Genomic DNA, 25,090 nt, shown 5'->3' on the forward strand with positions numbered 1-25,090 from the left:
AAGGTGTTATCTTGGTCATTTAAGGTCTCCACTTGTTTGCTTTGTATAAAACTGAAAGCTACAACAAATTAAACTGAGAGATGCAATAAACACAAAAGTGTAAAATAATATTTTTTTATTTTAATAAGTATTGTGTTGTAACATTCCATAATATTGCATACTGCTCGTGTGTTGGTTTAGTTACATATATTACCCTTACCTCCCCCCCACCCCCAATTCCACTCCCAAATCAGAATTTAAAGATGCACTATCCCCTTAAAGCCCTATAATACAGGCTTTTTAGCTTCACACATTACATAAAACAATAATGCCATGAACTAAAACAAGTAAAGGTTATTTTGCTAACAGTACCAATGTTTATTTTAATTTCACAGTTTCACAAGTAAGCAGTAAGTACTTTAAAGATCAGTTTGTTGAATTTTTTTTAAATCACACTATATCTGTCATTTATTTTCCCCTAAGTGCTTATTCTTAAATGCAAAAAGAAATAGAATGAAGGAAAAGGAGTAGTGCTTCTTTTAGTCCTTCATCTAACCAAAGAGATCATTCTCCAACTGCAAACATGTTCTACAGTTAAAGATGAGTTACTTTTGTGCCAACATTTTTACTACAATTTTGATTTTTTTTTTTTTGCTTTCTGGCTGCTATCAGCAACAGCGTATAAATAAAATATGGTACTACAAAATTAAATAGCAATATTAATTCTTAAAAGGAAAAGAATGTAATAATGAAAAACTTTAGTAGAAAACTAGTTATGATCAGTGAGTCAAGTACATAAGGAAACAGAAATCAATTTGCATAATTGCATAGATTAACTAGTCAAAATTCAAATTCAGACTGAACAGTATACTTGATTAAATGAATAAAAAGGGGCACTTTCAAGTACTTTTTCCCGATTTTTGGTTTGTTTTGTTTTCCAAGTGCACATGCCCTTTAAAAGACTTAAAATAACTTCAATACACTCTAAAAATTCATTTGGCAAAGCTTTTCCCCCTTTTCATCTCTGATATAGTAAACCGGAGGAAAACAAGACTAGTACAACTTTTTTCCCCCACAAGGATCATTGAAGAGGAATGATACCATTGATCTAGGAATTTTAAAATGTAAACTTGTAAAAGAGGCCGCCTTTCCAAAAATTTCTACATTTTAAGGTGTTTGTGTACTCAATCTAAAGAACTCATTATGGTGTAATACTTCTTAACATAATTCAAACTTTGGTCCCAAACTACTAGATAGTGCCCCTTTTATTCAAATTAACACAATGAATCCAAATCCAACCAAATTAGCTTTGTTACTCAAACAACAGGTCCAAGGACTAATGGTTTGTACTGAAATCCGTAAAGTGCAGTCACTTCACCGCTCAGAAACTTTTCTGTATTTTTTACCTGCAGAAACTAAAAATCCTCTCAAGAAACTCATGACATATTTTTCCCTTCAATAAGGATTATTCTGCTTGAAAGATTCGGCTTAGAGAGGCGTATTACAGTGTCTACAGGGTCCTCAAAATAAAAGCAGGCACAGCTGGTTATTTTATTTATGAATTATGCTGCATGCAACATTATCAAAATAAGTTAGAAACAGTGGAATACCCTGTTACCTGATATTCAGAACTGTTTTTATAACAAAAGAATGTGTTTATCTGATAAATTCACCATTAATTTGGTACTCTTTAAGGTCATCACCCTGTTCTTTTGAATATATATATATATATACAGATATATATATATATAGATATATATAATGCAAAAGAGATACTTTTTGTACTAAACCTCAGATTTCCACCATAACAAAAAAGGACACAAATACAATTCTCTAAGTAACATTATTTAAAAAGTTTGGCAGATGTATTCTAGCATTATGGACGCTAGTCAACCCTCCCCTCCCCTGCCTATATTTGATATATTTGTAGGTTTTTAATGTCCTGCTAAAAAGCTTAGTTTCATTATGTATAATTTACAAAGTATTAATAGCACTCCCGTGTGCATTTCCGTCCTGTAACATACTTCTGATTTCCAGCGGATTCAAAACTGTAAATGTTGCTACACATCAAATTAATCTTTCTGAAATGACTAGGAATCTTATCAAAACTGCAAATACCATCTTTAAACAGCTGTAAACTATATTTAAAAACATATTCTTGGTAAATATCAACTGGAAATGCAAATAGTTGGCTATTATTAGTAACTATAAATTAAAAAAATGAATTCAATAGTACATTTGCTTCAAAATTTCTATCAAGCACAGTACCAAGGGAAGAACACTTTTCACAAAGTAAATAATGCATGATTTTATTAGTTTTATATTTTGAAGGTTTTTTTCTTTAATCTCAACACATGAAATCTGACTTGAAACATGGCTTAAAATGATAGAGAGTAATCTGAAACACTGAATCATTAAGTTATCTAAAGTATACATCAAGCAGCAATGTGATCATTTGAGTACTATACCATAAAATCTAATATAGATTTCCAATACAGTCAAGAATCCCTAGCATTTCTCATTGATATTGGTCATTTAGTGTCCAAATAACATTAAACACATTTTCCAAAGTTAATATAGAACAACCTGACTTCTTTAAAATAATTTTGGCATTCAAGTAGTTTAATTATTACAAAGAAAAGCACAACTTTTCTATTACTGTTCTGACAAAAATCAGAAATAATTATTGTATTGTTTTGCTATGCAGCAGTACTTTACATTCATAACTAAATATCTGTCATGACGTACTACTGTCTAAAATTAAATGGAAAAAAAGCAGCAAAAAAAATGGCAGCATGTTTGGTCAGTCATACTAATAGAATCTGAGATTCTGTGATATTGTATATATTCCAAAAGAAATAAGTAAATGATTCAAGAAAAGCAAACATTGTAGTGTATGCTCAACATAAACCAGAAAAGCTTTTCTTTTCTTAAACTGCCATCTTTTAAAGACAAGTCTGTTTTTCAGCACATGATATTTTTAAATTTTTTTCATAAATAGAGTTCATGTTTTTTCTGCAAAGTATAATGTACAACACAGTGTTTCACAATTTAATAAATATTTTCACATTCTAATTTAGCTTTGACTAGTTTGTCTTTTATTTTATGCTTTTGTTCTGAAGCAATGACATTTTTTGCTTCAGGACAGAGGTAGATTTAAGAAACTGGGCATGTCAGACTTACTGTCAAAATGCAATTATCAACAGCTGTTACTGCCGATATGCAGTTTCAAAGAATGCCTGAAAAATATTCAGAACCACTATTTAACTAATTCTTCACTAAGGTTCTCCCTTTCAAGCTCAAGTTACTAAATTATATATTTAATGCACACTTAACTCACAAGTCAGTTACAAAAAATTTAACAATAAAATATATAAATACAAAAGACAAAAGCTATAAATGAAGAGAGGTACATCTAAACAGAATTCTTGTTTTTTAAAAAGTGCATCAGCTGCTTCTTTTTTTGTCCTCTCCAAAACCACATCAAACTTTCTGACTGGCTAAAAAGAGGAGCTATGCGAAGCCAACATTTAACATTATGTTTCTTTTCACTTAGCTATTTATAACTGAAACCCTTCCATCGGTGCTTCCTGCTGCTGAAAAACAAACTGCTGCTGGTTTTCATCCACCTGAGGGACAATGTTGGCATCCTCATCTTCCACACCAAAGTAGTGTTCAATTAGATCAAAAGCCTTTTGGTAGATCTCTTGATTTTCATGGCTTTGAAGAAACTCAATTTTATCCAGACCTAAATTTTTAAAAGTACAAGCTTAAAAATCTGGTAACTAGAAATTGAAACCCAAAATAATCAATCAACATAAAGTCATTCACATTGCTACCAATGAGATTCCAACATACCCTAATTTTTGCAATCTTTAAAAGAGCAGATGAGAATAATTTTTAAAAAGATTATGAGACAACATTATGCTATAGACTTCTACTAGAACAGCTTAAAAATATACACAATTGGGTGCAGCTATGTTGCACAGTAGATAGAGCTCCAGCCTTGGAGTCAGGAGGACCTGTGTTCAAAACTGGCCTCAGACACATAACACTCACTAGCTGTGTGACCTTGGGCAAGTCACTTAACCCCAACTGACTCACCAAAATGCCAAAAAAATATACACACACACACACACACACACAACTGTTCAAGGGAAGACTGCATCTACATATTAGATACAAGGAAGTATAAGGTACTATTTGCACATCTATAATTCCACGCCTCAAAACAAGGGCTTCTTCTCTCTATCTAGCTTGTGCCTACCAAGGGCAAGGAAAGACTAAAGGTCATTTTGGTGGCTAAGTGTTTCCATAGTGTATTTTTTATTCCCACTTTTAGGGGTTAATTTTGTAGGTAAGGCTGTGTGATGTTTAATATAGTTCTGAACTGAATTATCTGTCAAAAGGCCTCATGTGTTGGGAGTACATAGAGAAAAGAAAAGACTCAATCACATCTATACTTAATATATGGTTGGTTTTAATTCATAGGGATTATATCCATTTACTCTATGTAGCATTCCTGAGTCAATGAACAAAGGCAACAATACACTGTCTTAATATTAAGTAAACTAAAAGCTTAACATCCTATAAGTTACTTTAAGAAATGACAAATAATCCTTATCAAAAATATGACCTAAGACACAAAGAAGGAGAGAAAAAAGAAAGAAAACATTCAAAAGAAAAAACATTTGAAATCTAATTAGGTACCTTATTCTGGCAATATCTCTGACAGCTAGCACCTCTGATTTACCATTTAAGTGTCTCTCAGTTTAGCTATTCTATAAAAACTATTTGAAAATGCATCAAAATATCCTAATATAAAGTTTAATTAGAATCAATACAAAACTACAAAAGCAATTTACCATATTCGAACAAAAATTTTAAAACTTATCAAAACATTCCACTATTTAATTTTAAAATAGGCAATGAAAGCCTATGCATCTTAACAAAAACAACTCAAATTTATGTAACACTAAGTTACATGCTGTGATATAGGCAGTGCAAATATTATTATACTACTTTACAAAGGAGCAAATTTAAGCTGAGAGGCTGGCAGCCACTTTTACTTCTATAGTGTCCTCAGCCAACTCCAGGACAGTGGGTTGAATAATCAAAAAACCATTTACATCTTGTTGTTATATAATTTTATACACATAAATACAGTAAATAGATAAATGTATATATTTGATTTGGGGATGTAGCAGGGAGACAGAAGAGGAATATAAAGCAGATATATTTCACTTAGTTTATAAAGTTATATTTCTAGTTCCTGAATGCAAATTTATACAGGAGACTAGGTGGACCAAAATGTGCTAGACTCCAGAGAGAAGCCACTGAAATTTAAAAATCTTTATATGGAAGGATAATTAAGCACTGAGTAGGATTATAAATGTGTAAGTCCTTACCATATGCTTCTTCAATGAGAGCACAGTATGGATTGATGCCCATTCCATTTTGTCTAGCTTCTTGCTCCCCAAGGCGTAAAATATTTTCAAGACCATTTAAAGCCACCTGGACTATTTTGGAATCCATCACAGTCAAAAGGTCACAGAGAGGTTTAATACAACTTAATGCTACCAGATACCTTTAAAATAATTGAGGAGACAAGAGGAAGGAAGAATTTAATGTATTTTATTAGCTTATGGTACTGACTCATAAAAATGCTACCCAGAGGCATTCTGAGTATAACTACAGAAGAACATTCCAAGAATGTTAACTTAGAATGGCAAAAATGCTCAGTAGGCTCAGTTACAGTACTCATTTCCACAGCCTCAGATTATACTTCCAATTCTGACAGGCTATCTTATAAATAACACATCTTTTCCCAAGTCAAAGAGTATGAGTCATTTCAAATCAATCACCACCCTATAGGAAAAAAAAAAAGCACATACTTTTGTATAATTCAAAAGCCAACATGATTACAGTCCATCAAACATCAACATATTTCCACTAAAAAACTAAGGAAATAAGAACTACAGATACATATATTTAATTTCCTTAAAGCTTCTTAATATTCATTTCTTTCAGCTTAGACACTTATTTTGTTATTCTGATGTGAGACAAAATTCAAATGTTCATACTGTAAGTTTTGCTTTGTTATTTGAATTAATGGGGAGGCAACAGAAGGTGCGAAGGTAGTATAATTAGGATAGGACTATTAGCACTATCAAGAAAGGCCTTATGTAAAAAGTGACACTTATGTTTGGAGAAAGCTTGTTATAAAGGAAAGGACTGTCAAGTACAAGGAACAGTACATAGTCCAGTTTGGCTAGAATCCCATATTTGTACAGGAAAGTCATATGTAATAAGTAACCCTAGGAATATAGGGCAGAGACAAATTGTGAAAGACTTTTACATGTCAAATAAAAGAGCTTCTATTTCAATTTTAGATGCAAAAAAGAGCCATTACAGCTTTTTTGAGCAGAAGAGTGACATGGAAAGATCGGCTCTTTATCAGTTTGCCAGTTTTATGGGGGATGGATTGGTAGGGCAGAAAGATGTGATACTCTTATAGGAGGCAGGAAATAAGTTAAGAGGGATGGCTCTGGGCATATGGACAAAATGTTTAGGCAGGGAGTGAAAATGCCTTAATTAGTTTGGCTAACTGAGACATCTGGTCAGAAAGCAATTCTGAACTGGTTGTAATACTAAAAACCTTATCTTAGGTAAAAAGGTGTCAATGGGACAGTTAACAGTGGTACAATTTCATTAGCAGAGGAAGGAATGAGCAAGTTTATGAAACAAGTTATACTGAAATATAGCCATCAAAATATTTTTAAAAGAAAATTTACTATAATGTGAAGGGTGGACAATTGAAAAGTGCTTCTTTTCTGAATAACTTTGTTAAGATCAAATTTCAAGTTGTATAGTCTCTAGAAATGTTCTTTCTACATTTATATAGAAAATGAAATTATTAAAAGTTGATTAATGAATATAAGTGTTCCTTTTGATATATGTATTGGACATATTAATGAAAAACTTTTGCTAATGACCAAGTATATAAATATAGGTTTCTACAAAAACAAATTCAGCTTAAAAAATTACCAAATTATCCTAAACAATAATAACTGGAATTAAAGGCCTTGTATTATTGATGACTGCATATATCAAACACCAATAGGAAATGGGAAGCTTTTTATTTTTTTTTTAAATTGACGATGTGTGGAAAAAACAATGAAGGCCCAAGAAGATGAAACAACAACAAAAGACACTGGAAATACATAGACATTAAAAACCACAGACCTTTCCCCACAAATAATGAAAAAACTCAAAAAGATCCCAGAAGCCAAAGCTAGTTTAAAAAAAAAAATTAAAGGGGCAGCTAAGTGGCGCAGTGGATAGAGCACTGGCCCTGGCGTCAGAAGAACCTGAGTTCAAATCCAGCCTCAGACACATGACACTTACTAGCTGTGTGACCCTGGGCAAGTCACTTAACCCCACTGCCTAGCAAAAATAAAAAAAAATAAAAAATAAATAGTGATAATAGCAGGAAAAAAAGAATCAAAATTCTCTTAAGTGTGATTCTTACAGAGAATACAATCTTCACACATTTTTTAAGGTGCAAATTTCATCAGATTATCTTTCAATAATATTTCTTAAAAAAAAAGAAGCCCAAGGAACTTTGGATATGTTCCTGATCCACATAATAATTCTAAAACTAAAAGAGTCTTTGGGAATAAGGAGTTTTTAGATGGAGAAAAAAGGACTGTTACTTGTTAATATTGCAAAGAAAGACAGAACGGAGTCTCAAAGTTAGCATAATGATCTAGGTTATGGGTTATGATGAATAAAAGCAATTAGAAAAGTACCACAGCTATCATGAAGTAGGAAAAAACTTAACTAGTATAACAGTGGTACAGGTCAAGGCTTATATGTCAACCTGTATCACTCCAGAAGAAAATATCCATAATAATTCCCCATGAAGCACATGGCTACTAAACCCTAGTCATTTCTATAAGATAAAATTACATGTTTACTACATCCTAAGTATTTTTTTTTAAATTTCAGTGCCTACAAATGTCATGTTCTGTTTTTTAAAAAAAACAGTCCTCTAAGTTTACAATGTAAAAATCAATTTATTGAATTTATGTCAAAAGCAATTTGAGAAATAATTTAAATAAATGACTTATATGAAATTACCTGCTGTGAAAACAATTATATGGTTTAGAGCCTATCAAGTATACCTGTCACTTCATAACGCTTAGCATATCCATTTTGATTTGAGAATTTGAGTAGTGTTTCATACCTAAACAAAAAGGTATTTCAAATCTCAAAATGCTACAGCTATTATTGTTTTCATTCTTCTATAGCAAGAAAGATAAGGAGTTCCTTCTTAAAGATTATTCTGGAAAGAACAAATTAAGGAAAAGAAAAATTCCATTATAAAATGATAGTGTGTTCTAATGCTTTCTAATTTAAAAAGTAGCAAAGTCCATTGTTATAAAGTTATTTTAAGACCCACTATCCTTCATCATAAACATCATACCGTATCTGTTCTGGAGTGCCTCCAGATGTTGCATTGGTTATAGCCCATGCTGCCTCTTTTCTGGTACGAAATTCAGCTTTCTGAAGAATTTCAATCAAAAGAGGAAAGATATTTGCATCTATGACAGCCTGACAAAAAGAAAATGCAAACATATTACTGTCAGTATAGTACTTTGTAAGAAATATTACAAGTACTGTAATACTTAAATTCCACAATTTTTATGGTTTAATCTTCAAATGCTACTATGATATTTATTCTCAGAACTTTTGAAATGTCTGCATCTCTCAAGTCTGACAATAAACTACAGCATATACTTCCTAAAAGATCAGCTTTATTTCAATAGTACCTTCACTAAAGGAATACCATTTATCACAGAACAAAGAACTTTTAAAAAAAAGCTTTGCATATAAGAATAGTTAAGGAAATGGCATCTACTGAACCATTTGGGAGAGGATCATCACCAGAAAGGCTAGCCAATAGATTTATTTTTTGACAGTGGCAATACATGAGGACTGTGTATTAACAGTGTGGCATGGAGGCAATCTGCTTCATGTGGATCTTCTGAAATACTAAAAATGCAAGTAACTGTGAGATAGTATCATGAAACTACAAGAAAAATATTCACAAAAAAAACCACTAAAATTTTAAAGATATTCATAAATGATAATCTTATTAAAAAAATAGAGTGGAAAAAGACTCTAAGAACTCATCTGGTGCTTCTTCCCTTTATAGGAAATTTATGCCTGAACTACCTAAAACTGAAAAAACCTTAGTTTTGGTTACTAATATCAACAACGATTTAACTTTTGTTTATCTTAATCCTTAATAAGACAATCTTCCTACTCACATTCAGTGAAGAACTAGAGCTATGCATTGTTTTTAAATGTGCATGTTACAAGTATGTGTATGTGTATGTACATGTGGCTGAGATTGTGGCTGTAAATAGAGGGAAGATGATATAAAGGTAGAAACAATAAGATTTGGTAATGGATTATATATGTGAGGTAAAAGTGAGGAGTCAAGGATGACAAGGTTGGAAGCTTAGGTAGCTGGGTTGATGGTAGTCCCCTAAACAATAATAAGGAGGAAGGCAGCTAAATGGAGCAGTGGATAGAGTACCAGCCCTGGAGTCAGGAAGACCTGAGTTCAAATCTGACCTCAGACACTAGACACTTACTAGCTGTGTGACCCTAGGCAAGTCACTTAACCCCACTGCCCAGCCAAAAAAAAAAAATGCTAAGTTTGAGATGCTTACCAGACAAGGCATGCAAAAGGTAGTTAGTTGGCAATGTACTTTTTGTGATTATAAAAAAAAAAAGAAATGAGGGTGATCACATATTGGGAAATGGCTGGACAAACCTTGGTACATAAACATAATCAAATATAATGGAATACCGCAAGAAATAACAATGAAACTCAGATAAACTGAGGAAAATTTGCATGAACTAATGTAGATCAAGGAGCAAGATTAAGAGCATACACAATGACTACAATAATATTTTATTAAGTATAAACTAAAAACATCAGAATTCAGATTTATTTAATGATCAAGTCCACAGCACTAGCAAAGAAATATTTTCTTCCTCTTATTAGTGAAATGGCATGGAATATTTTGTGTACTCTTAACACATGGTCAACACCTCAGTTTGTTTTGTCTAATGCTTTTCTTTGATAAAAGAGGCTTCTATTGTAGAGGAAATAAGTTACTGGTTAGAGACAGCGATGTAAAAAAAAAACAAGTATCAATAAAATATTTTTAAAAGGTATTATTAGCCAGTATCATCTGTACTGATAAACTAGGCCTACAACTGTCCACTTCAAAACAAGAAAATCAATGGGAATAATGATATACTTAATACTATTATTTAATCAGGGAAGAAACAGAACAGTATAATAACTTTAAAAGTAAGCAACTGTAGCTAACATTTAGCATGATGAGCGTATTTCAATGAAATACAACAGATACAGGCAAATCATTACGTCAGACTACAAGACACTTACCAAATTCTTCTGGTGTCTTGAAACTTTATTTTATCTATCATTATTCCAAAGACTCGGTTGTACTCTGGGGTTTTTAGCACCATTTATACTATACAGAAATGTATATACAGCATACATACCTGTAGCATAAGCACTTCCTTTAAAGTAATGGAAAAAAAAAAGTAAAGAGATCTCTAAATATCAATCAGAAAAATGCTTACCTGAATTTGTGCTCTATTTCCTGCAGTGATGTTAGACACAGTCCAGCAAGCCTCTTTTCTAATTGATTCTTTTGGACTACTAAGTAAGTGTAAGAGGCAGGGTAATGCAGAGCAATTCAGAATTACCTATAAAAATTTAGATGTTAAAACAATCTTTAAAATACAAATATTACAAGTAAATTTTGGGGCATAATAAATAATTTATATAAGTTATAACCAATGAGAATATTTTCCATGTGAAAAATCAAACGGCAAATGTTAGTTTGGATAGATAAATCAGGAGTTATATGAATTTTTGTGCTTTCAAGGAAATGCTTAAAGAAAGGGTTACAAAAGGATGGGGGTAGAAGAGAATGGGACACTTAACATGTTGCCAGAGAATACTAATTATCAATTTCTTGTTGAGATCATCAAAGGTCCTTGGAAAAGTCTAATATTTGGAAAAGCCCTTACAACATCTACCATAAGCCTCTACCCCTACCTCTTCTGCTTTAACAACTAAGAAGACTCTACTTGGGAGATAAAAGCAGAGGCATTCACATCAACTAACAATGGAACTAACAGTCTACATGTTTTCCCCTTGCTACTGCTGCTCTAAGATTTGTGATTCAAAAAACTCAAAAAAATTCAAGTTGAAGCAGCATAGAAGAGGTGAGGCAGTAGCACAGCATTGACTTTGGAGTCAGAAAACCTAGGTTCAACTCTCACCACTGGTGCCGACTATCCATTCCAATCTTAGATAAGACACGTTTCCTGTAAGGTCCAAATGTAAGGTCCCCGATCTCTCCAGCCCCCTGATCTTTTCCTTTGATGAAATACTACAGATCTAATTGGCCAGATACAGCACATATTTAATGCATATATAATGATATATTTATATTTTGTAATGCTGATTTTGTGTGTGTATACTCCTTCTCCCAGAATGATATTTAAAAGTTCCTTCCCTTGAGGACTGGGACAGTGTCCTTCCTATATCTCTATAACTCCAAAACATAGTACAGTGACTAAAAGAGTAAATGCCCAACAAATATTTAATCATGTCACCAAGAGTACATCTATTTACACATGGAAAGATTATAGGATATACTTGAAGGAACTATCAGTATGAAACAAGTAACTTTGTAATTTGTAATATATTCGAGTATAGATTATACCGCCATTTAAATACTTATCTTATTGAAGTCTGAACTCACCTGTGTTTGAATGTCATCACCGGTCACAATATTACCAACAGCTCTTAATGCAGGTGATACCACTTTATAATCATTGTGCCTGAAGACAATAAAAAAACTAATTTGCACACATATAACAAGACAGACCAGTTACACATTTCTGAAAAAAAAGCTACATAAGAGGTTTTATTTTTGGTTTTTGGTTTTTGTTTTTTTCCTTTGTTTTGTTTTTTGGTGAGGCAATTGGGGTTAAGTGACTTGCCCAGGGTCACACAGCTAGTAAGTATCAAGTGTCTGGTCTGAGACGACATTTGAACTCAGGTCCTCCTGACTCCAGGGCCAGTGCTCCATTCACTGCGCCACCTAGCTGCCCCTAAAAGGTTTTATTTGCCTCTCTAAGCAAGAACCATCTCTCTCTTAAATAGTAAATACTTCCACATCCAAAGAAAGATCTATGGAATTTGAATGCAGATCAAAACATACTATTTGCTATTTTTTTTCCTCTTCTGTTGAGTTTTGTTTCCTCTTTCTGGTGGTTCCTCCTATTGATTCTAATTTTTACTTACAACATCACTAATCTGAAAATATGCTTAATAAAAATGTATATATAGCCTATATCAGATTGTGCACCGTCTTGAGGAGGGTGGTGAGGAGAAAGGGGGAGAAAAATTTTAAACTCAAAAGCATATGGAAGTGATTACTGATAAATCAAAATAAATTAATTAATAAAAAAAATAGTAAATACTAACAATAAATTTGACAGCTGTAATCCATTAATACTGAATTATTTCCAATACATGGAAATCTATGCTTTAGTAGGTAAATGATAGTAATGATCCTTTAACTAGAATGAAAACTCCTTAAAGGGAGGATAGGAACCTTGTTTTAAACAAATATTCCACTTCTTCACCAAGTCCCCACTCTTGCCTGAATACAAGATTAAGTGCCTACTACCTGAGTTAGGAGCTAGGGATCAAAATACAAAATAGAAACAGATCATGCCCTTAAGAAACTTACATCTAGGGGCAGCTAGGTGGCGCAGTGGATAGAGCACCAGCCTTGGAGTCAGGAGGACCTGAGGTTCAAATCCGGCCTCAGACAGATAACACTTACTAGCTGCGTGACCTTGGGCAAGTCACTTAACCCCACTGCCTAGCCAAAAAAAAAAAATCAATCAAAAAAAAAAAACACCTTACATCTACTGGGGGAAAACAACATGTACATGGATGAATAAATAGAAATTATATCCTAAGTGAATATAGTAATTTGGAGGCCAGGGGAAAGCATTAATAACTAAGGGGAATGGTCTCTCTTATAGAAGGTGGCACTCTGAGCCTAAAAGGGATTTAGGGATTATATGAGGGGAAGGTTATGAAGAAGAGAATTCCAGGTATGGAATGTATGTATGTAGGAACCTCCAGGAAGGAACCTAGAAGTTTGTGGGGGAAAATGACATGAAATAAGTCTGGAAAGAGACTAGAGCCATGTTGTAAAGTGGTCTACATGCCAAACAAGGGAGTTTTTACATAATCCTGGAGGAAATAACGAGCCACAACCTTTTTGAGTTGAATGACATGGTCAAACATATCCCTTAGGAATATGAACTTGGTACTTTAAGGCTGATGAATTACATATATGGATTAGAGGGAAGCAGGATATGTATGATAATTCAGCAAAGGAAAGTCCAGAGGCTCTGCTCAGAAAGGTAGATCAGAAGAGAGAAATGTCACAAAAGCCAAGGAAGAAGAGAGTATTGAGGAAGGGGTGGTCAACATTGTCAAACTGCAGAAAGATTAACAAAGATGAAGGAAGGAACTAGTAGTAAAAGACTGATAATTCACAAATGCAAGGTGATGACAAAAGATATGGAGTAACCAGAGATCATGCTGAGGATGAAGAGCATGTTTAGTTGGCAGTACTAGATCTCACACTATACTACATAGCAGTAATCATCAAAAGTATTCAAATTGATTAAAAAAAAGAGAAGCTAATTAATGGAGTAGAAATGGTACACAAGATGCAGAAGCAACAAAACACAGTGATGGCATTTAATAAACCCAAGGACAAAAATTATTGGGCCAAAGACTCACTATCTGACAAAAAATGCTGGAAAAATTACAAAGTAGTCTTAACTAAATTGGGTTAGCACTGTCAAAAAAAAGCCAGCTCTGCCAGTGCTCTAGCTCTGATTTTGGTGTTCCAGTCCTAGCTGGTTTGCCTGGTGGAGGGGAGCTCAATGGCAAGAGTCAAATTAAGGGCAGTATTAGATGCCAGGCAGACTTTTGGAGGGGGGGGGTGAATTGAGCGGAATAGCAGCAGAAGCAAAGGTTAGGGCTTCCACTCACAATTACCAAAGATACTTTTATGACACAACTTCAATTAATCTTTTCAACAACTTCCTTAGAGAACTTCCCTACAACTTCCCTAAAGAATCCCTGCCCACGTCTAGTCATTCAAACTTCACGGGTTATCTATTGTCTTACTAGATAAAGTTCAAACTCTTCTGCCTCATGTTTTAAGCTCTCCACAATGCCTTTTGTGGTAGAAAAATGGATAGAGCTCAGGAGTCAGTCAGAATCTTATGTTTCTAGCTGTGTGACCCTGAGTAAGTCATTTAACCCTGTTTGCCTCAGTTTCCTCATTTACAAAATGAGCTGGATAAGAAAATGGCAAACCACTCCTGTATCTTCACCAAGAAAACCACAAATGGGGTCATGAAGAGTTGAACATGACTGAAAAGACTGAACAATCACAAATTATTTGCACAACTAGTAAATGAAAATGAAAATTTTAGTCAGTGCATCCAAAGACGCATTTCTTCCATTTGGATCTACATGTTTTGTGAGGTGTTCTCTTTCAGCTCTTTCAAGTATTTGAAATAAACTGAACTAGTCCTTCAAATCACTATATCACAAAGTTTTAATCCAAGACTTTTAAAAGATGAACACATTCAATTATATTACTCTAAAATATATATTTTAGGGGGCAGCTAGGTGGCACAGTGCATAGAGCACTGGCCCTGAATTCAGGAGGACCTGAGTTCAAATCCAGCCTCAGACACATAACACTTACTAGCTGTGTGACCTTGGGCAAGTCACTTAATCCCACTGCCTAGACAAAAATAAAATAAAATAAAATATATATTTTAACGAGAAAAAGTTTTGTATTAATAAGAAAATTTAAAGTGTTCCATTTTTATTTCAACTTTTAACTTCTATTCTTGTGTTCTTTTATAATATAGAACTAGTATACATATATTTAAATATTATCTATTATTATCACTAATAACATTATCATTCATGTTCAAAATTTTTTACTAATAAGTTTATGTGATCAAAAATGTTTAGAGACCAAAGACACAGTGCTGCACTTACCAAGAAAATCCGAGTTTAAATTCATACACTTATTAGTTGCATAAGTCAGTTACAACTTCTCTCAGTCTGTTTCCTTATTTTACAAATGATAAAAAAATAGCACCTACCTCATAGGGCTACTCTAAAGGTCAAATTAAATAATACATGTAGAGCCTTTTGTAAATCTCAAAATGATACATAAATCTGAGCCATAATTATTATTGTTAGACTACAGCCAGAGCTAAATTTAATACATAATTACACATTTCTTGATCATACAATTATACTTACATCAAAAGTTCCACCAATCTTCTACATACTCCAGAGTCAATGACTGCTTGGATTTTGTCATTGGGTCCATCAGAAAGATAAGAAAGGGCCCAACAAGCATCTGCTAATACATCTGGGTCACTGCTAAACAATAATCTTGATAAAACATTTAAGCAAGGAGATACCTGAAGAAAAATAAAAAGACTCAAAAGTTTAAATATTCCTTTGATATTACAGGATTTCAGAGATGGAAGGACTCTCAGTGGCCATCTAATCCAAGCCATAACTGAAAAGAATCACTGCCACAACATCACTAATAAGTAGTCATCCAGCTTTTGCTTAAAGACCAGAGGGGAAGGACTGGAGGGGGTGGGGGGAGTGAAAACTCATGACCTGCTGAAATAGCCCATTCTGCCTTTTTTTTTTTTAAAGGCAATTGTGTGCCCAGGGTCACACAGCTAATAAGTGTCAAGTGTTTGGTCTGAGGCCAGATTTGAACTCAGATACTCCTGTCTTCAGGGCCGGTGCTCTATTCACTGCACCACCTAGCTGCCCCCCATTCTACTTTTCAACAGCTCTCATTATTTCCAACATTTTTCTCAAATCAAGCCTAAATTTGCCTCTGTAACTTCCTGTTATTGCTCTCAGTTTAAGCCTCTGGAGGTAAGCATATGCCTAACTTCTCCTCCTTCTGAAATAACTTCAAATTATTGAAAACAGCTATCACATTCTCCCCAACATCATCTCTTTTCCAGGCTAACCATCCCTGGTTCCTTCATTCAATTTTCACATGACATTAATTCCAGACCCTTCACCACCCTAACTGCCTTGATCAGGGTACTCTTCAGATTATTAATGTCTTTCCCTAAAATGTAGTGACTAGAACTCAACACAATACTCTAAAATTGGTCTATGGCAGAATACAATTAGACTAACACCTCCTTGCAATTATATGCAATTTAAATTCTAAATCAACATTTTAACATATATAAATGCCATGGCAATTTTTAAAAAAGAATTCTCAAACAGATCATTTACTCTTGAAACTAGTCCTACATATACAGGTCTAGTACTAGGAGGAAAAATATGGTTTTCAGCTTTGCAGCCTCCCCCTAACCAATTTCAAACTCTTTAGGATGTCATTTTTCCTTCTGGGTGACAACAGCATTGGGTCAATAATTTAAATGTCAAGAAGAAGAGGGAAAAAAAACTTGTCTTCATGGGGACTGTTCTTTTATTCAATGTCAAAATATTCAGCAATGTTATTCTACTATACGATGTGGGTAACACACTTTAAAAAAATCAGAATGAGAACAGCAGACTACAGATTAGGACAGGTGTGAAGTAGCAAGGATAATGGACCTAGCAGTGGAATAAGAGTCAATGGACCACATCTTAGTTTCCAAAATGTTGACAATGGTTCTGTGATTCTGAGCAATTCACATCCCCACTGTAAGCCTCAATTACCTTATTTCTAACATGAGAAGAATGGAACTCTTGGTCAGTACCTTCAGTCTCTTACATCTTCCCTTAAAGTCCAAGACATATTTATCAATTTGTCTAAGTGAGTCATACCTTGCTGAAGTCTGGAGGTGGGTTTTTGCCTCTACATAAATTTGAAAGGGCCCACACAGCATTTCGAGTTGTTGTGAGTCTGTTTGAATTTGTCAGTAATCTGGCAAGAAAAGAAAAAAGGAATTGTCCCCTTTTACAATAATTCACAAATACATTTGTGGGGAGGGGATTTAGATTGTTTCGGAAAAGGGACTCAATCACTTGATCAACAGACATTTATTAAGAGCCTGCCAGGTAGGCTGTCCTAGGTGCTAAGGATATAAGTACAAAGAACAAAATAATACCTACTTGCAACTACCTTAAAAGATTTTCTGAAACATAAAATTATTTTAGTTCTAATTTTCATAGGTTTTGAAAGGTTGATAATGAAAATCATAAAGCACATTTAAACTAAAGTGCTGATTACTGAAACCAATCCAGTTATTTCTGAATAACTGTTTAGAGTGCTGCATTACCTTTAGTCATGACGACAAACATCCAGATATAGGCAAGGCCTTAAAAAAGTTAGAGCAAGGAAAAAGTAAAACAGAAACTGACATTTAGAAGACTGTCGTATGTGCTTTTCACTTGATTTCAACCTGACCTGTGGAAAATATAATATGTCTGTTTGTCTTCTCTAAATCTGATACATGGACTGCATGAGAAACTGAATTGGCAATATGCAAATTGTAGGAATTAAGAGTCAAACTGAGTTTCTATGGACCACATGACTTAAAATAACAACTGACAAAGCTAGAAATACCTCATACTTTAAACAGAATGAGGGGAAAGCATCCGGCCTTTATCTAACGTGGTTCTTGTTTCATTTCACAAGGATTCTCTACTCTCTGGATTCTATCAAGTAATTTATGATGAACACAGTGAAGATTACAATTAAAAGATGTCTTTTGTTTTACAAGTTATTTTCTTTGTACAGGGGTTTTGCTGAAGTAGGATAAAAAGGCATATAAACATTTATAACATTGTCAAGAAATCATAACAAAAGATTTTTCAACATCTAACACAAATGGTACACACCAAATAAAGGCACATACAAATGCATTTAATGTTAAATTCAATAATGGCACAATAGTGACATCACAGAAAAACTAGTATGGTATAGTAAAAATGTTAAGAAGTACCCAGTTGCTTTTTGCTTTTAATATACCCAAATGTCTTATTTATACAACAATTTCCCTATGGTGTTTCTTTTATGAGGTTTATAATAACCAGTTCTTGAAAAATCTACAAGGATCTCTGCTTTCTTTGAATTCCAATTCCAATTATGTTCAACTGTGCAGCTTAGCAATTAATTTGTGAATTTCTGACTTATTAAAACAGTTCATCATTCTATAAGACACTATGAGTCCTGACCACCGAGGATCATATATGAATTTACCTTTAAGAGTCAGGTGCTTAGAATTCCCTCTTACTATTCTGTTCCACTAAACAGAAGACAACAAGAACATCCCTGATCAATCTGTGAACTTAATTTCCTGCCGCTAAATGATTCTGGTTTCTTTAAGCAATGGAAAAGTTTTAGTAAGAAATGAGAGATGGATTTGTATAAAAAGCAGTAAGACAAATCAACTAAGTTGAGAGGAAAACCATATATCTTTCAACACAATACCTGCCACACACTAGGCTCTTTCCAAGCTTACTGTTTGAGTACAAAACACATGACACTACACAGGAAAAGTAGAAAAAATTTTAAAATAATTTTCAATAAAACATAGCGTGGTTTAGTAGTTTTTAACAGGACAACTTAAAATTCACTTTTCAAATAATCCACTTGGCAGGAAATTAAGATTGTTCCCATAATACTACATAAAACAATCTTACATAAAACTCACTGTGAATATTTTTAAATCACGTAAAAGATATACCTTCAAGGTCATAAATAAAATTCTGATTTATAGAACAGTATCAAAATTTTATGTTTTCAGATTTCAATACAAAATGTATACAAAAATCAAATGCATACTGCCTATGACAATATTTTAATTTAAATATTTAACTAGGCAGTGTGGTATGGAAGAAAAAACACTATGCTTTGAAATAAAAAGACCAAGGTTTATGTCCTAGCCTCCGTTGTTTAATAGCTGTGTGGCCCCAAGAATGTTGCACAATGTATCTCATCAACTCATCTGTAAAATGAGAATTATAATAATTGCTGTTGTTGTTGTTTGTTCCTCATTCTCAGAGGACCATGACATCAGAAAGGAGATGTCATGAATTGGATTTAAGTGAAGAAAGGCTGTGCAAAATCACTAGCCTCACTCTCTCCTCTAAAGTCATTTGGGTCCAGTGACTAGATACAGATCAGGACAAATGGAGATGGCCACAGATGCAGGTCTTGGCCTTTTTGAAGCTAAGGTCTTTTCTAGGTCTCAGTCTGTCTGAGCCAACATCCATTCAATGATTTAAGGCAAGGTAAAGAATGGTCTCTTTTACCCAGTCAAAAAATAAAATAATATCAATCTGGGAGGGGAAGATCCTCAGGGTTTCTGGCTAAAACAGAAACAATTGCCATTTACATTATAATTTATAATAACTACACTACAAATCTCACAGAGTTAGTGAGATCAAATAATGACATATGTAAGAGCAATCTACAAACTATAAACTGGCATATAAATATAAAGGGTTTTTTTCCTCTTTATTTCCTACTATTTCCTACTCGGCTATACTCCTCTGGCCTTTTCATCCTGCTCCAAGAAGGAACCTCTTCATCCTAGAAAATCACTTCAGCCCTGGAGCTCCCACTTCATGAGACCCCCTGCCCCTGGGACCCTCCCTCTGATTGGAGGGCAGAATGAACAGCTCTCCCCAGAACCTCCATTGAAGGAAGGACCCCTGACCAACCATCTCTTTATTTCCCACCTGGCTGCACATCTCTGGATTTCTCCATCAAGCCCCCAAGGCAAGTATCTTCCTTTTCTACCCCATACCTGTTTCAGTTTCCCTTTATGTGTGTTCTTTCACCTAGAACTTTTATTTCAGTAAAGTCACTACTCCTTCACTAAGGGAGAAGATCACAGATTTAGAGTTGGAAGTGACCTTAGAGATAATCTAATCCAACCTCTTCATTTTACAGATGAGCAAACTACAGCCCACAAAAGTAAAATAATCTAAGGTCACACAAGTAGTAAGAAGCACACCTGGGATTTGAACCCAGGTGTCAACTCCAAATCCAAACTCTTTTCCCAACATCACATCAGATAGATGACTAGCACTGTGATGTCTCATCATGGCACTGGGATTCTCCAAGGTTATTTATTGCCAGCAGAATATAACCTCCAGTAGGCCTTTCAAGACCAGATATTTGAGAAATTCCATAATTTAAATATATTAATTTCAAATGCATGATAATGAATTCATTTATTTTTTTTTGGTCAGACCAACTCAAGAAAATATCACTAAGATGAGGGGAGGGGAGGTAAGAAGTAAGAGTAGGGGAAATCTGTGCTGATGGAAGGAGTACTTAAACTGATGAACCATAAGACTTTTAAAGACAAATGCTTTAAGTTTTACTTTATAAACAATAGCCATTAAAAATCAGTCACCAATGCATAATTTTCATTACTTTGCTTCATTTCAAACTAAATACCTAAATACCTAAGCATCTTTTAAAATAACAAAAAATTTTACTAAAGTAAGAAATACAGATTTTCTTTTATATTAGCTCAGCTATAATAAAAATTTAAATAAAATACTTACTCTAAGAGAGGGGGAAGTATTCCACAATTCAAAACAAAATCTCTGCATTCTGCATTGTCACCAGCAATATTACCAAGTGCCCATACTGCCTTTAAATCAAAGTAAAAAAAAAAATTTAGATCTGCATTTCTGTACTGGCTGCAAATTATTAAACCAACTATCTTCCCACTGTCCCACCTGACTACCTGAACAAGAAACTCTCTTAAGAACAGTATTTTAAAACAAAATTAATACAAATCTAAGTTTTTTTAACCATGAGAATAATCCTTTTGATCGAGCTACAATAAATGGAACCTTTAAAAGAAAATTATTCCCAAAATGAAAAAATTTTGCTTCTTTTGTTTCTTTACAACCTCATGGACATTGTATGCCATTGTAGGCTAAACAGCTTGTCCCAGTCTAAATTGAGTTAGAGAGGTTAGTTACTATTACTAGCAACTCAACAATCAATATTCTAATTGTTGATACCAAGGATTATCTAATACCCACTTGGGAGACAGTATGTGCTTAAAGGAAACAGGAAATGTTAATTAAGTTTGCATTGCCTTGAACAGACTGTCTGCAGAAGATGACTGCCTGATGTCAGATGACAAGACAAAAAAAAAAATTTTTTTTTAAAAGCCTGGCACTAAAAACATTCCATGGATTGCCTATACTTAAATAAAAAGGTAAATTACCTACAGTCAGTTTCTTGCCTCAAGTGATTTCATATACCAGAAAAGCAAATATGAGGTAGCTACTAAAGTCAATAATTACCATGCAGGGCAGCTAGAACTAAGAATGAGGAGTCCTGTATCTTTCAACCTGGTTCTGCCTATAACTGTCTCTGTATCTGTCTCTTCCCCCTTGGGCAAGCCAATCTCTCTGTGTCTCAGTTTCTTTGTTCAGAAAAACTTGTGTAATTGTTACGTTTTTCCTATTACTTCTCAAATGAAATCCTTCATACAATTCATTCATTTTTTTCCAATCTCCTTCTCTATTATTTCCTGCATCAGTCAAAGCTAAGCATCAAAAATGATACTGGGCCTCAAAGAGCAAGACATACTAAAGAATACTAAGATTTTTATACAAACATCATACTATTAATATACCATAGCAATATAACTTATTTCCCAAGCCCTGTACCCAAAATTTAAGTCACCTACCTGACTTTTAAATGTGACAGTTAAGAAGTCTGAAATATGCTAGGACTAATGACATCAAGTAGTATGGTAGGAAAGTAAAACAGTAATTATGAAAAGCAGAAAGAGTATAAAGCACACAAGTTATTAACTGGAAACTAGGTAGTAAAGAAAATGGAAATATAGGAATTCAAGAAACCACGCCATTTGTTTGTTAGAGGCATGGCTAAGAAAACTGATAATAATAGTATATAAAATCAAACTAATTTTGGAATCTCAAAAAATAGGGAATGACTATATTTGGAATATCACAAAATCTAAGAATTGGGACTTTAGAACTCTAGTTCATCCACTCACCCAGTACAAAAATCACTCCTACAAGATCACTAAAGATCTTACAGCCTTTGCTTGAATACCTCCAATGAGGCCGACTACCTCATTTGGCAATCCATTCAATAGACAGATGGTCCAAAATATAAAAAGCTTTTTCTTATGCTGAAATCTCCCCCTCTGTAACTTAAACCAACCTGTCCTAGTTCTCCCTTCTACTTCACATTCTTTGTGATGATCCTTCAAATCAGCGAAGAGAGCTATTAACATCTTAAGTCTTCTTTGGACAAAGCACTCTCAGTTCCTTCTATTCTTTCTAAGGTAACTTTCTGACTTCTTACCATCACCACTTTCATCTGAAAATAAATTCTTTAGAAGAAAAATGAGGTTATGGGAAATAGCTATCTAAGAAGATGGTATTAGAGAATGGAATTTTGCTTTCTGTACCAATGCTTACATAGAAAGGAAAGACAGTCAGTCTAGGAGCCACAAATGTACCACCTATGAGAAGGAGGAAGAATGCATCTCTAGGCATTTACAAACATAATCAGGAAAGCTTTAAATTGAAAATAGAGAAGGGGAAAAAAAACTACACAAAAACATTTGCGAAATCAACTACCACAGAGAGGAAAAAGTATAACATAGAAAGAATAGCAAACTATTTATGTAAAGAACAGATATAAGAATAATGTCAGAAACAATTACCTACAGGTCTATGTCTATGTATCAATTTTGCGGACAGTCCATTCTCTAGATAGTCAACAAATCTTGATATCTCATTGATAAGTTTCCCTTCAAAGCCACCACAGAAAGTTGGTAGGATAGAATTCATGACTCTAAAACAGGTAATTTTGTTTAAAAAAAAAGATAGCTCACCTAGATAGGTACTAGAATTGTACTACACACCAATAAATTCTGATGAAATCAGGGATTTCAATGGTCTTGCTAATTTCTCCACCAGTTCATTGCGCCACTTCAGACCACCTACCAGGGGTGGGGAATCCATGCCTTCTAGGTTCTCGGTTGCGGCCTTTTGACTGAGTCCAAGTTTTACAGAACAAATCCTGTATTTGTCCTGTGAAGTTTGGATTCAAAGGGCCATACTTGAAGCCAATGTATGGCACTGAGGCCGCAGACTGCCCACCCTTGAATCTTATGTAATTCTCTGTATCTTTTTATAAATCCTCCAAAGAAGATATATACAATATAATGGAGAAAGTCCTCTGTCTTCTTAATTATTTCTTGGTTACCAGTAAGCACTCACATAGTTATTTCTTGCTACATGCCTAGCCAATCTCCTTGTCTGACCATTCACATCCTTGTTAATATCTTCTAACTTTATTTTTTGCATTCAAGTCACCAACGGCAATGCGCTTTTCAGTCTATCATTACCATGTACTTTCATTGTCTTTTGGGTCACTTATAATTCTGATTATCCTGACATCACTGTATTCCATGATTTGCAGCTGCAACTACCATCACTAAAAGGATATTGTTAATTAAAAGGGGGACCTGTGAAAGCACTGTATAACTTCCTAACTGCAATCTTGCCTGATTTTCTATCATTTAAATGTGAATCTAGCTCAAATCCATGATTTATAAACATAAATATATGTGTACCCAACCGTTTGTCAATCTGAGCAGTATGTTTTTTTCATCCACACTCTTTTCAGCAGTTAATTAAATTGAGCTCTTTTCAAAGATAATAGATTTTACTGAAGAACTACTGTAGGGTTCCAGGATTAGATACATTCAGTATGTCATCCACAAAGAACAGTCCCCAGAGAACTCTGCTGAAGAGGGAATTGTCTGAACTCCACGCAGGAAATTTTTCATAGTACTGGCAAACACCTTAGTTGGGCATAATTCTCCTTATTTACATCTCACTTAATGTTATTACTCAACAGAATACTTAGCCAAACTATCTGTCACAGAATAACCTTTTTAACATGTATGGAAGATTCCACATTGAAGAGGAGCTTTTAATGTTGTATTTTGTTGAGTAAAATGCTTTTCCTTTTTGGAGTGGTGGGGGAAGGAAGAGGGAAGGGAGAGAGAAGGGAGAGAAGATGAACCAACCACACATATCATGGTTTTATAACCTCTACATGTTCCTATCACTTACATGATTATAGAGTTGTGGTTTGCTATAGAAAATTATTTGTGAAAGCCTACCTGCTATCTTCTCATGTTTTTATGAAGGATTATCTTGACAAATGTTAAGACCATTAAAGATTTCAGACATGAGAAATAGGCACATGGGATTAGTTTTTCTCAGTTGCCTTTTGTGTACATGTGTTTATAAAATTACTACTACCAGTAAACTTTTTCATTCTTTTGGAATCTCTCCATCTTGGGAATTTATTTTTAAAATGTTGGATAAATTAATAATTATGTTCCCTTGAAGCAGTACAGTACAGTGGAAAGAACTTGACTTCGGAGTAAGAAGGCCTGGGTTCAAATGCTGGCTCTGCAATTGACTGTGTGATCATGGGCAAGACCCTTCACTTCTCTGGGCCTCAGTTTCTTCATCTCTAAAATAAAAAGGTTAGATAAATGATCTCTGAGGCCTCCCCTAGCTCTAAATCTATAAGCCTACTACCTCTAGCAGATTTCTTTTTCAACTAAGTGAAGCCATTCTTCCCAACTTCATGGTTCCTCACACGGTACATTTTACTACTGAATTTGTAGAGTCCAACTGCAGTAATTCAACTATTGTCAGTGATGAAGAATAGACTCTTATAGGAATACTAGCAGATATAATCCATTTCACATCCATTTGTTTCCCTCATTCCTGGTTTCATCTACAAATGCCTCATTTGTAGCTTAGCTGGCTCTCACATCAAGCTCTCTGCAGGCTCATTTTCCCCTGAAGAGCTTTTTTAGCTTTTCATGAGGTGAT

General features: G+C 34.1%; 1 protein-coding gene across 1 annotated transcript in view; it reads right to left on the reverse strand.

Moving 5' to 3' along the window:
- Positions 1 to 98: 98 nt before the first annotated feature.
- KPNA5 (karyopherin subunit alpha 5) overlaps positions 99 to 25,090 on the reverse strand; it is a 50,410-nt gene continuing 25,418 nt past the window's right edge. The window contains exons 7-14 of the mRNA XM_020971605.2: positions 20,738 to 20,826; positions 17,039 to 17,138; positions 15,485 to 15,648; positions 11,862 to 11,940; positions 10,669 to 10,794; positions 8,468 to 8,595; positions 5,388 to 5,566; positions 99 to 3,727 (exon numbers count right to left, since the gene is read on the reverse strand). Coding sequence (XP_020827264.1) covers positions 3,540 to 3,727; positions 5,388 to 5,566; positions 8,468 to 8,595; positions 10,669 to 10,794; positions 11,862 to 11,940; positions 15,485 to 15,648; positions 17,039 to 17,138; positions 20,738 to 20,826 — 1,053 coding nt within the window. The 3' untranslated portion in view covers positions 99 to 3,539. The remainder of the gene's footprint in view (positions 3,728 to 5,387; positions 5,567 to 8,467; positions 8,596 to 10,668; positions 10,795 to 11,861; positions 11,941 to 15,484; positions 15,649 to 17,038; positions 17,139 to 20,737; positions 20,827 to 25,090) is intronic.

This window comes from Phascolarctos cinereus, unplaced genomic scaffold, assembly GCF_003287225.1.
Source record: "Phascolarctos cinereus isolate Bilbo 61053 unplaced genomic scaffold, phaCin_HiC Scaffold_5;HRSCAF=322, whole genome shotgun sequence".
NCBI classification, from domain to species: domain Eukaryota; kingdom Metazoa; phylum Chordata; class Mammalia; order Diprotodontia; family Phascolarctidae; genus Phascolarctos; species Phascolarctos cinereus.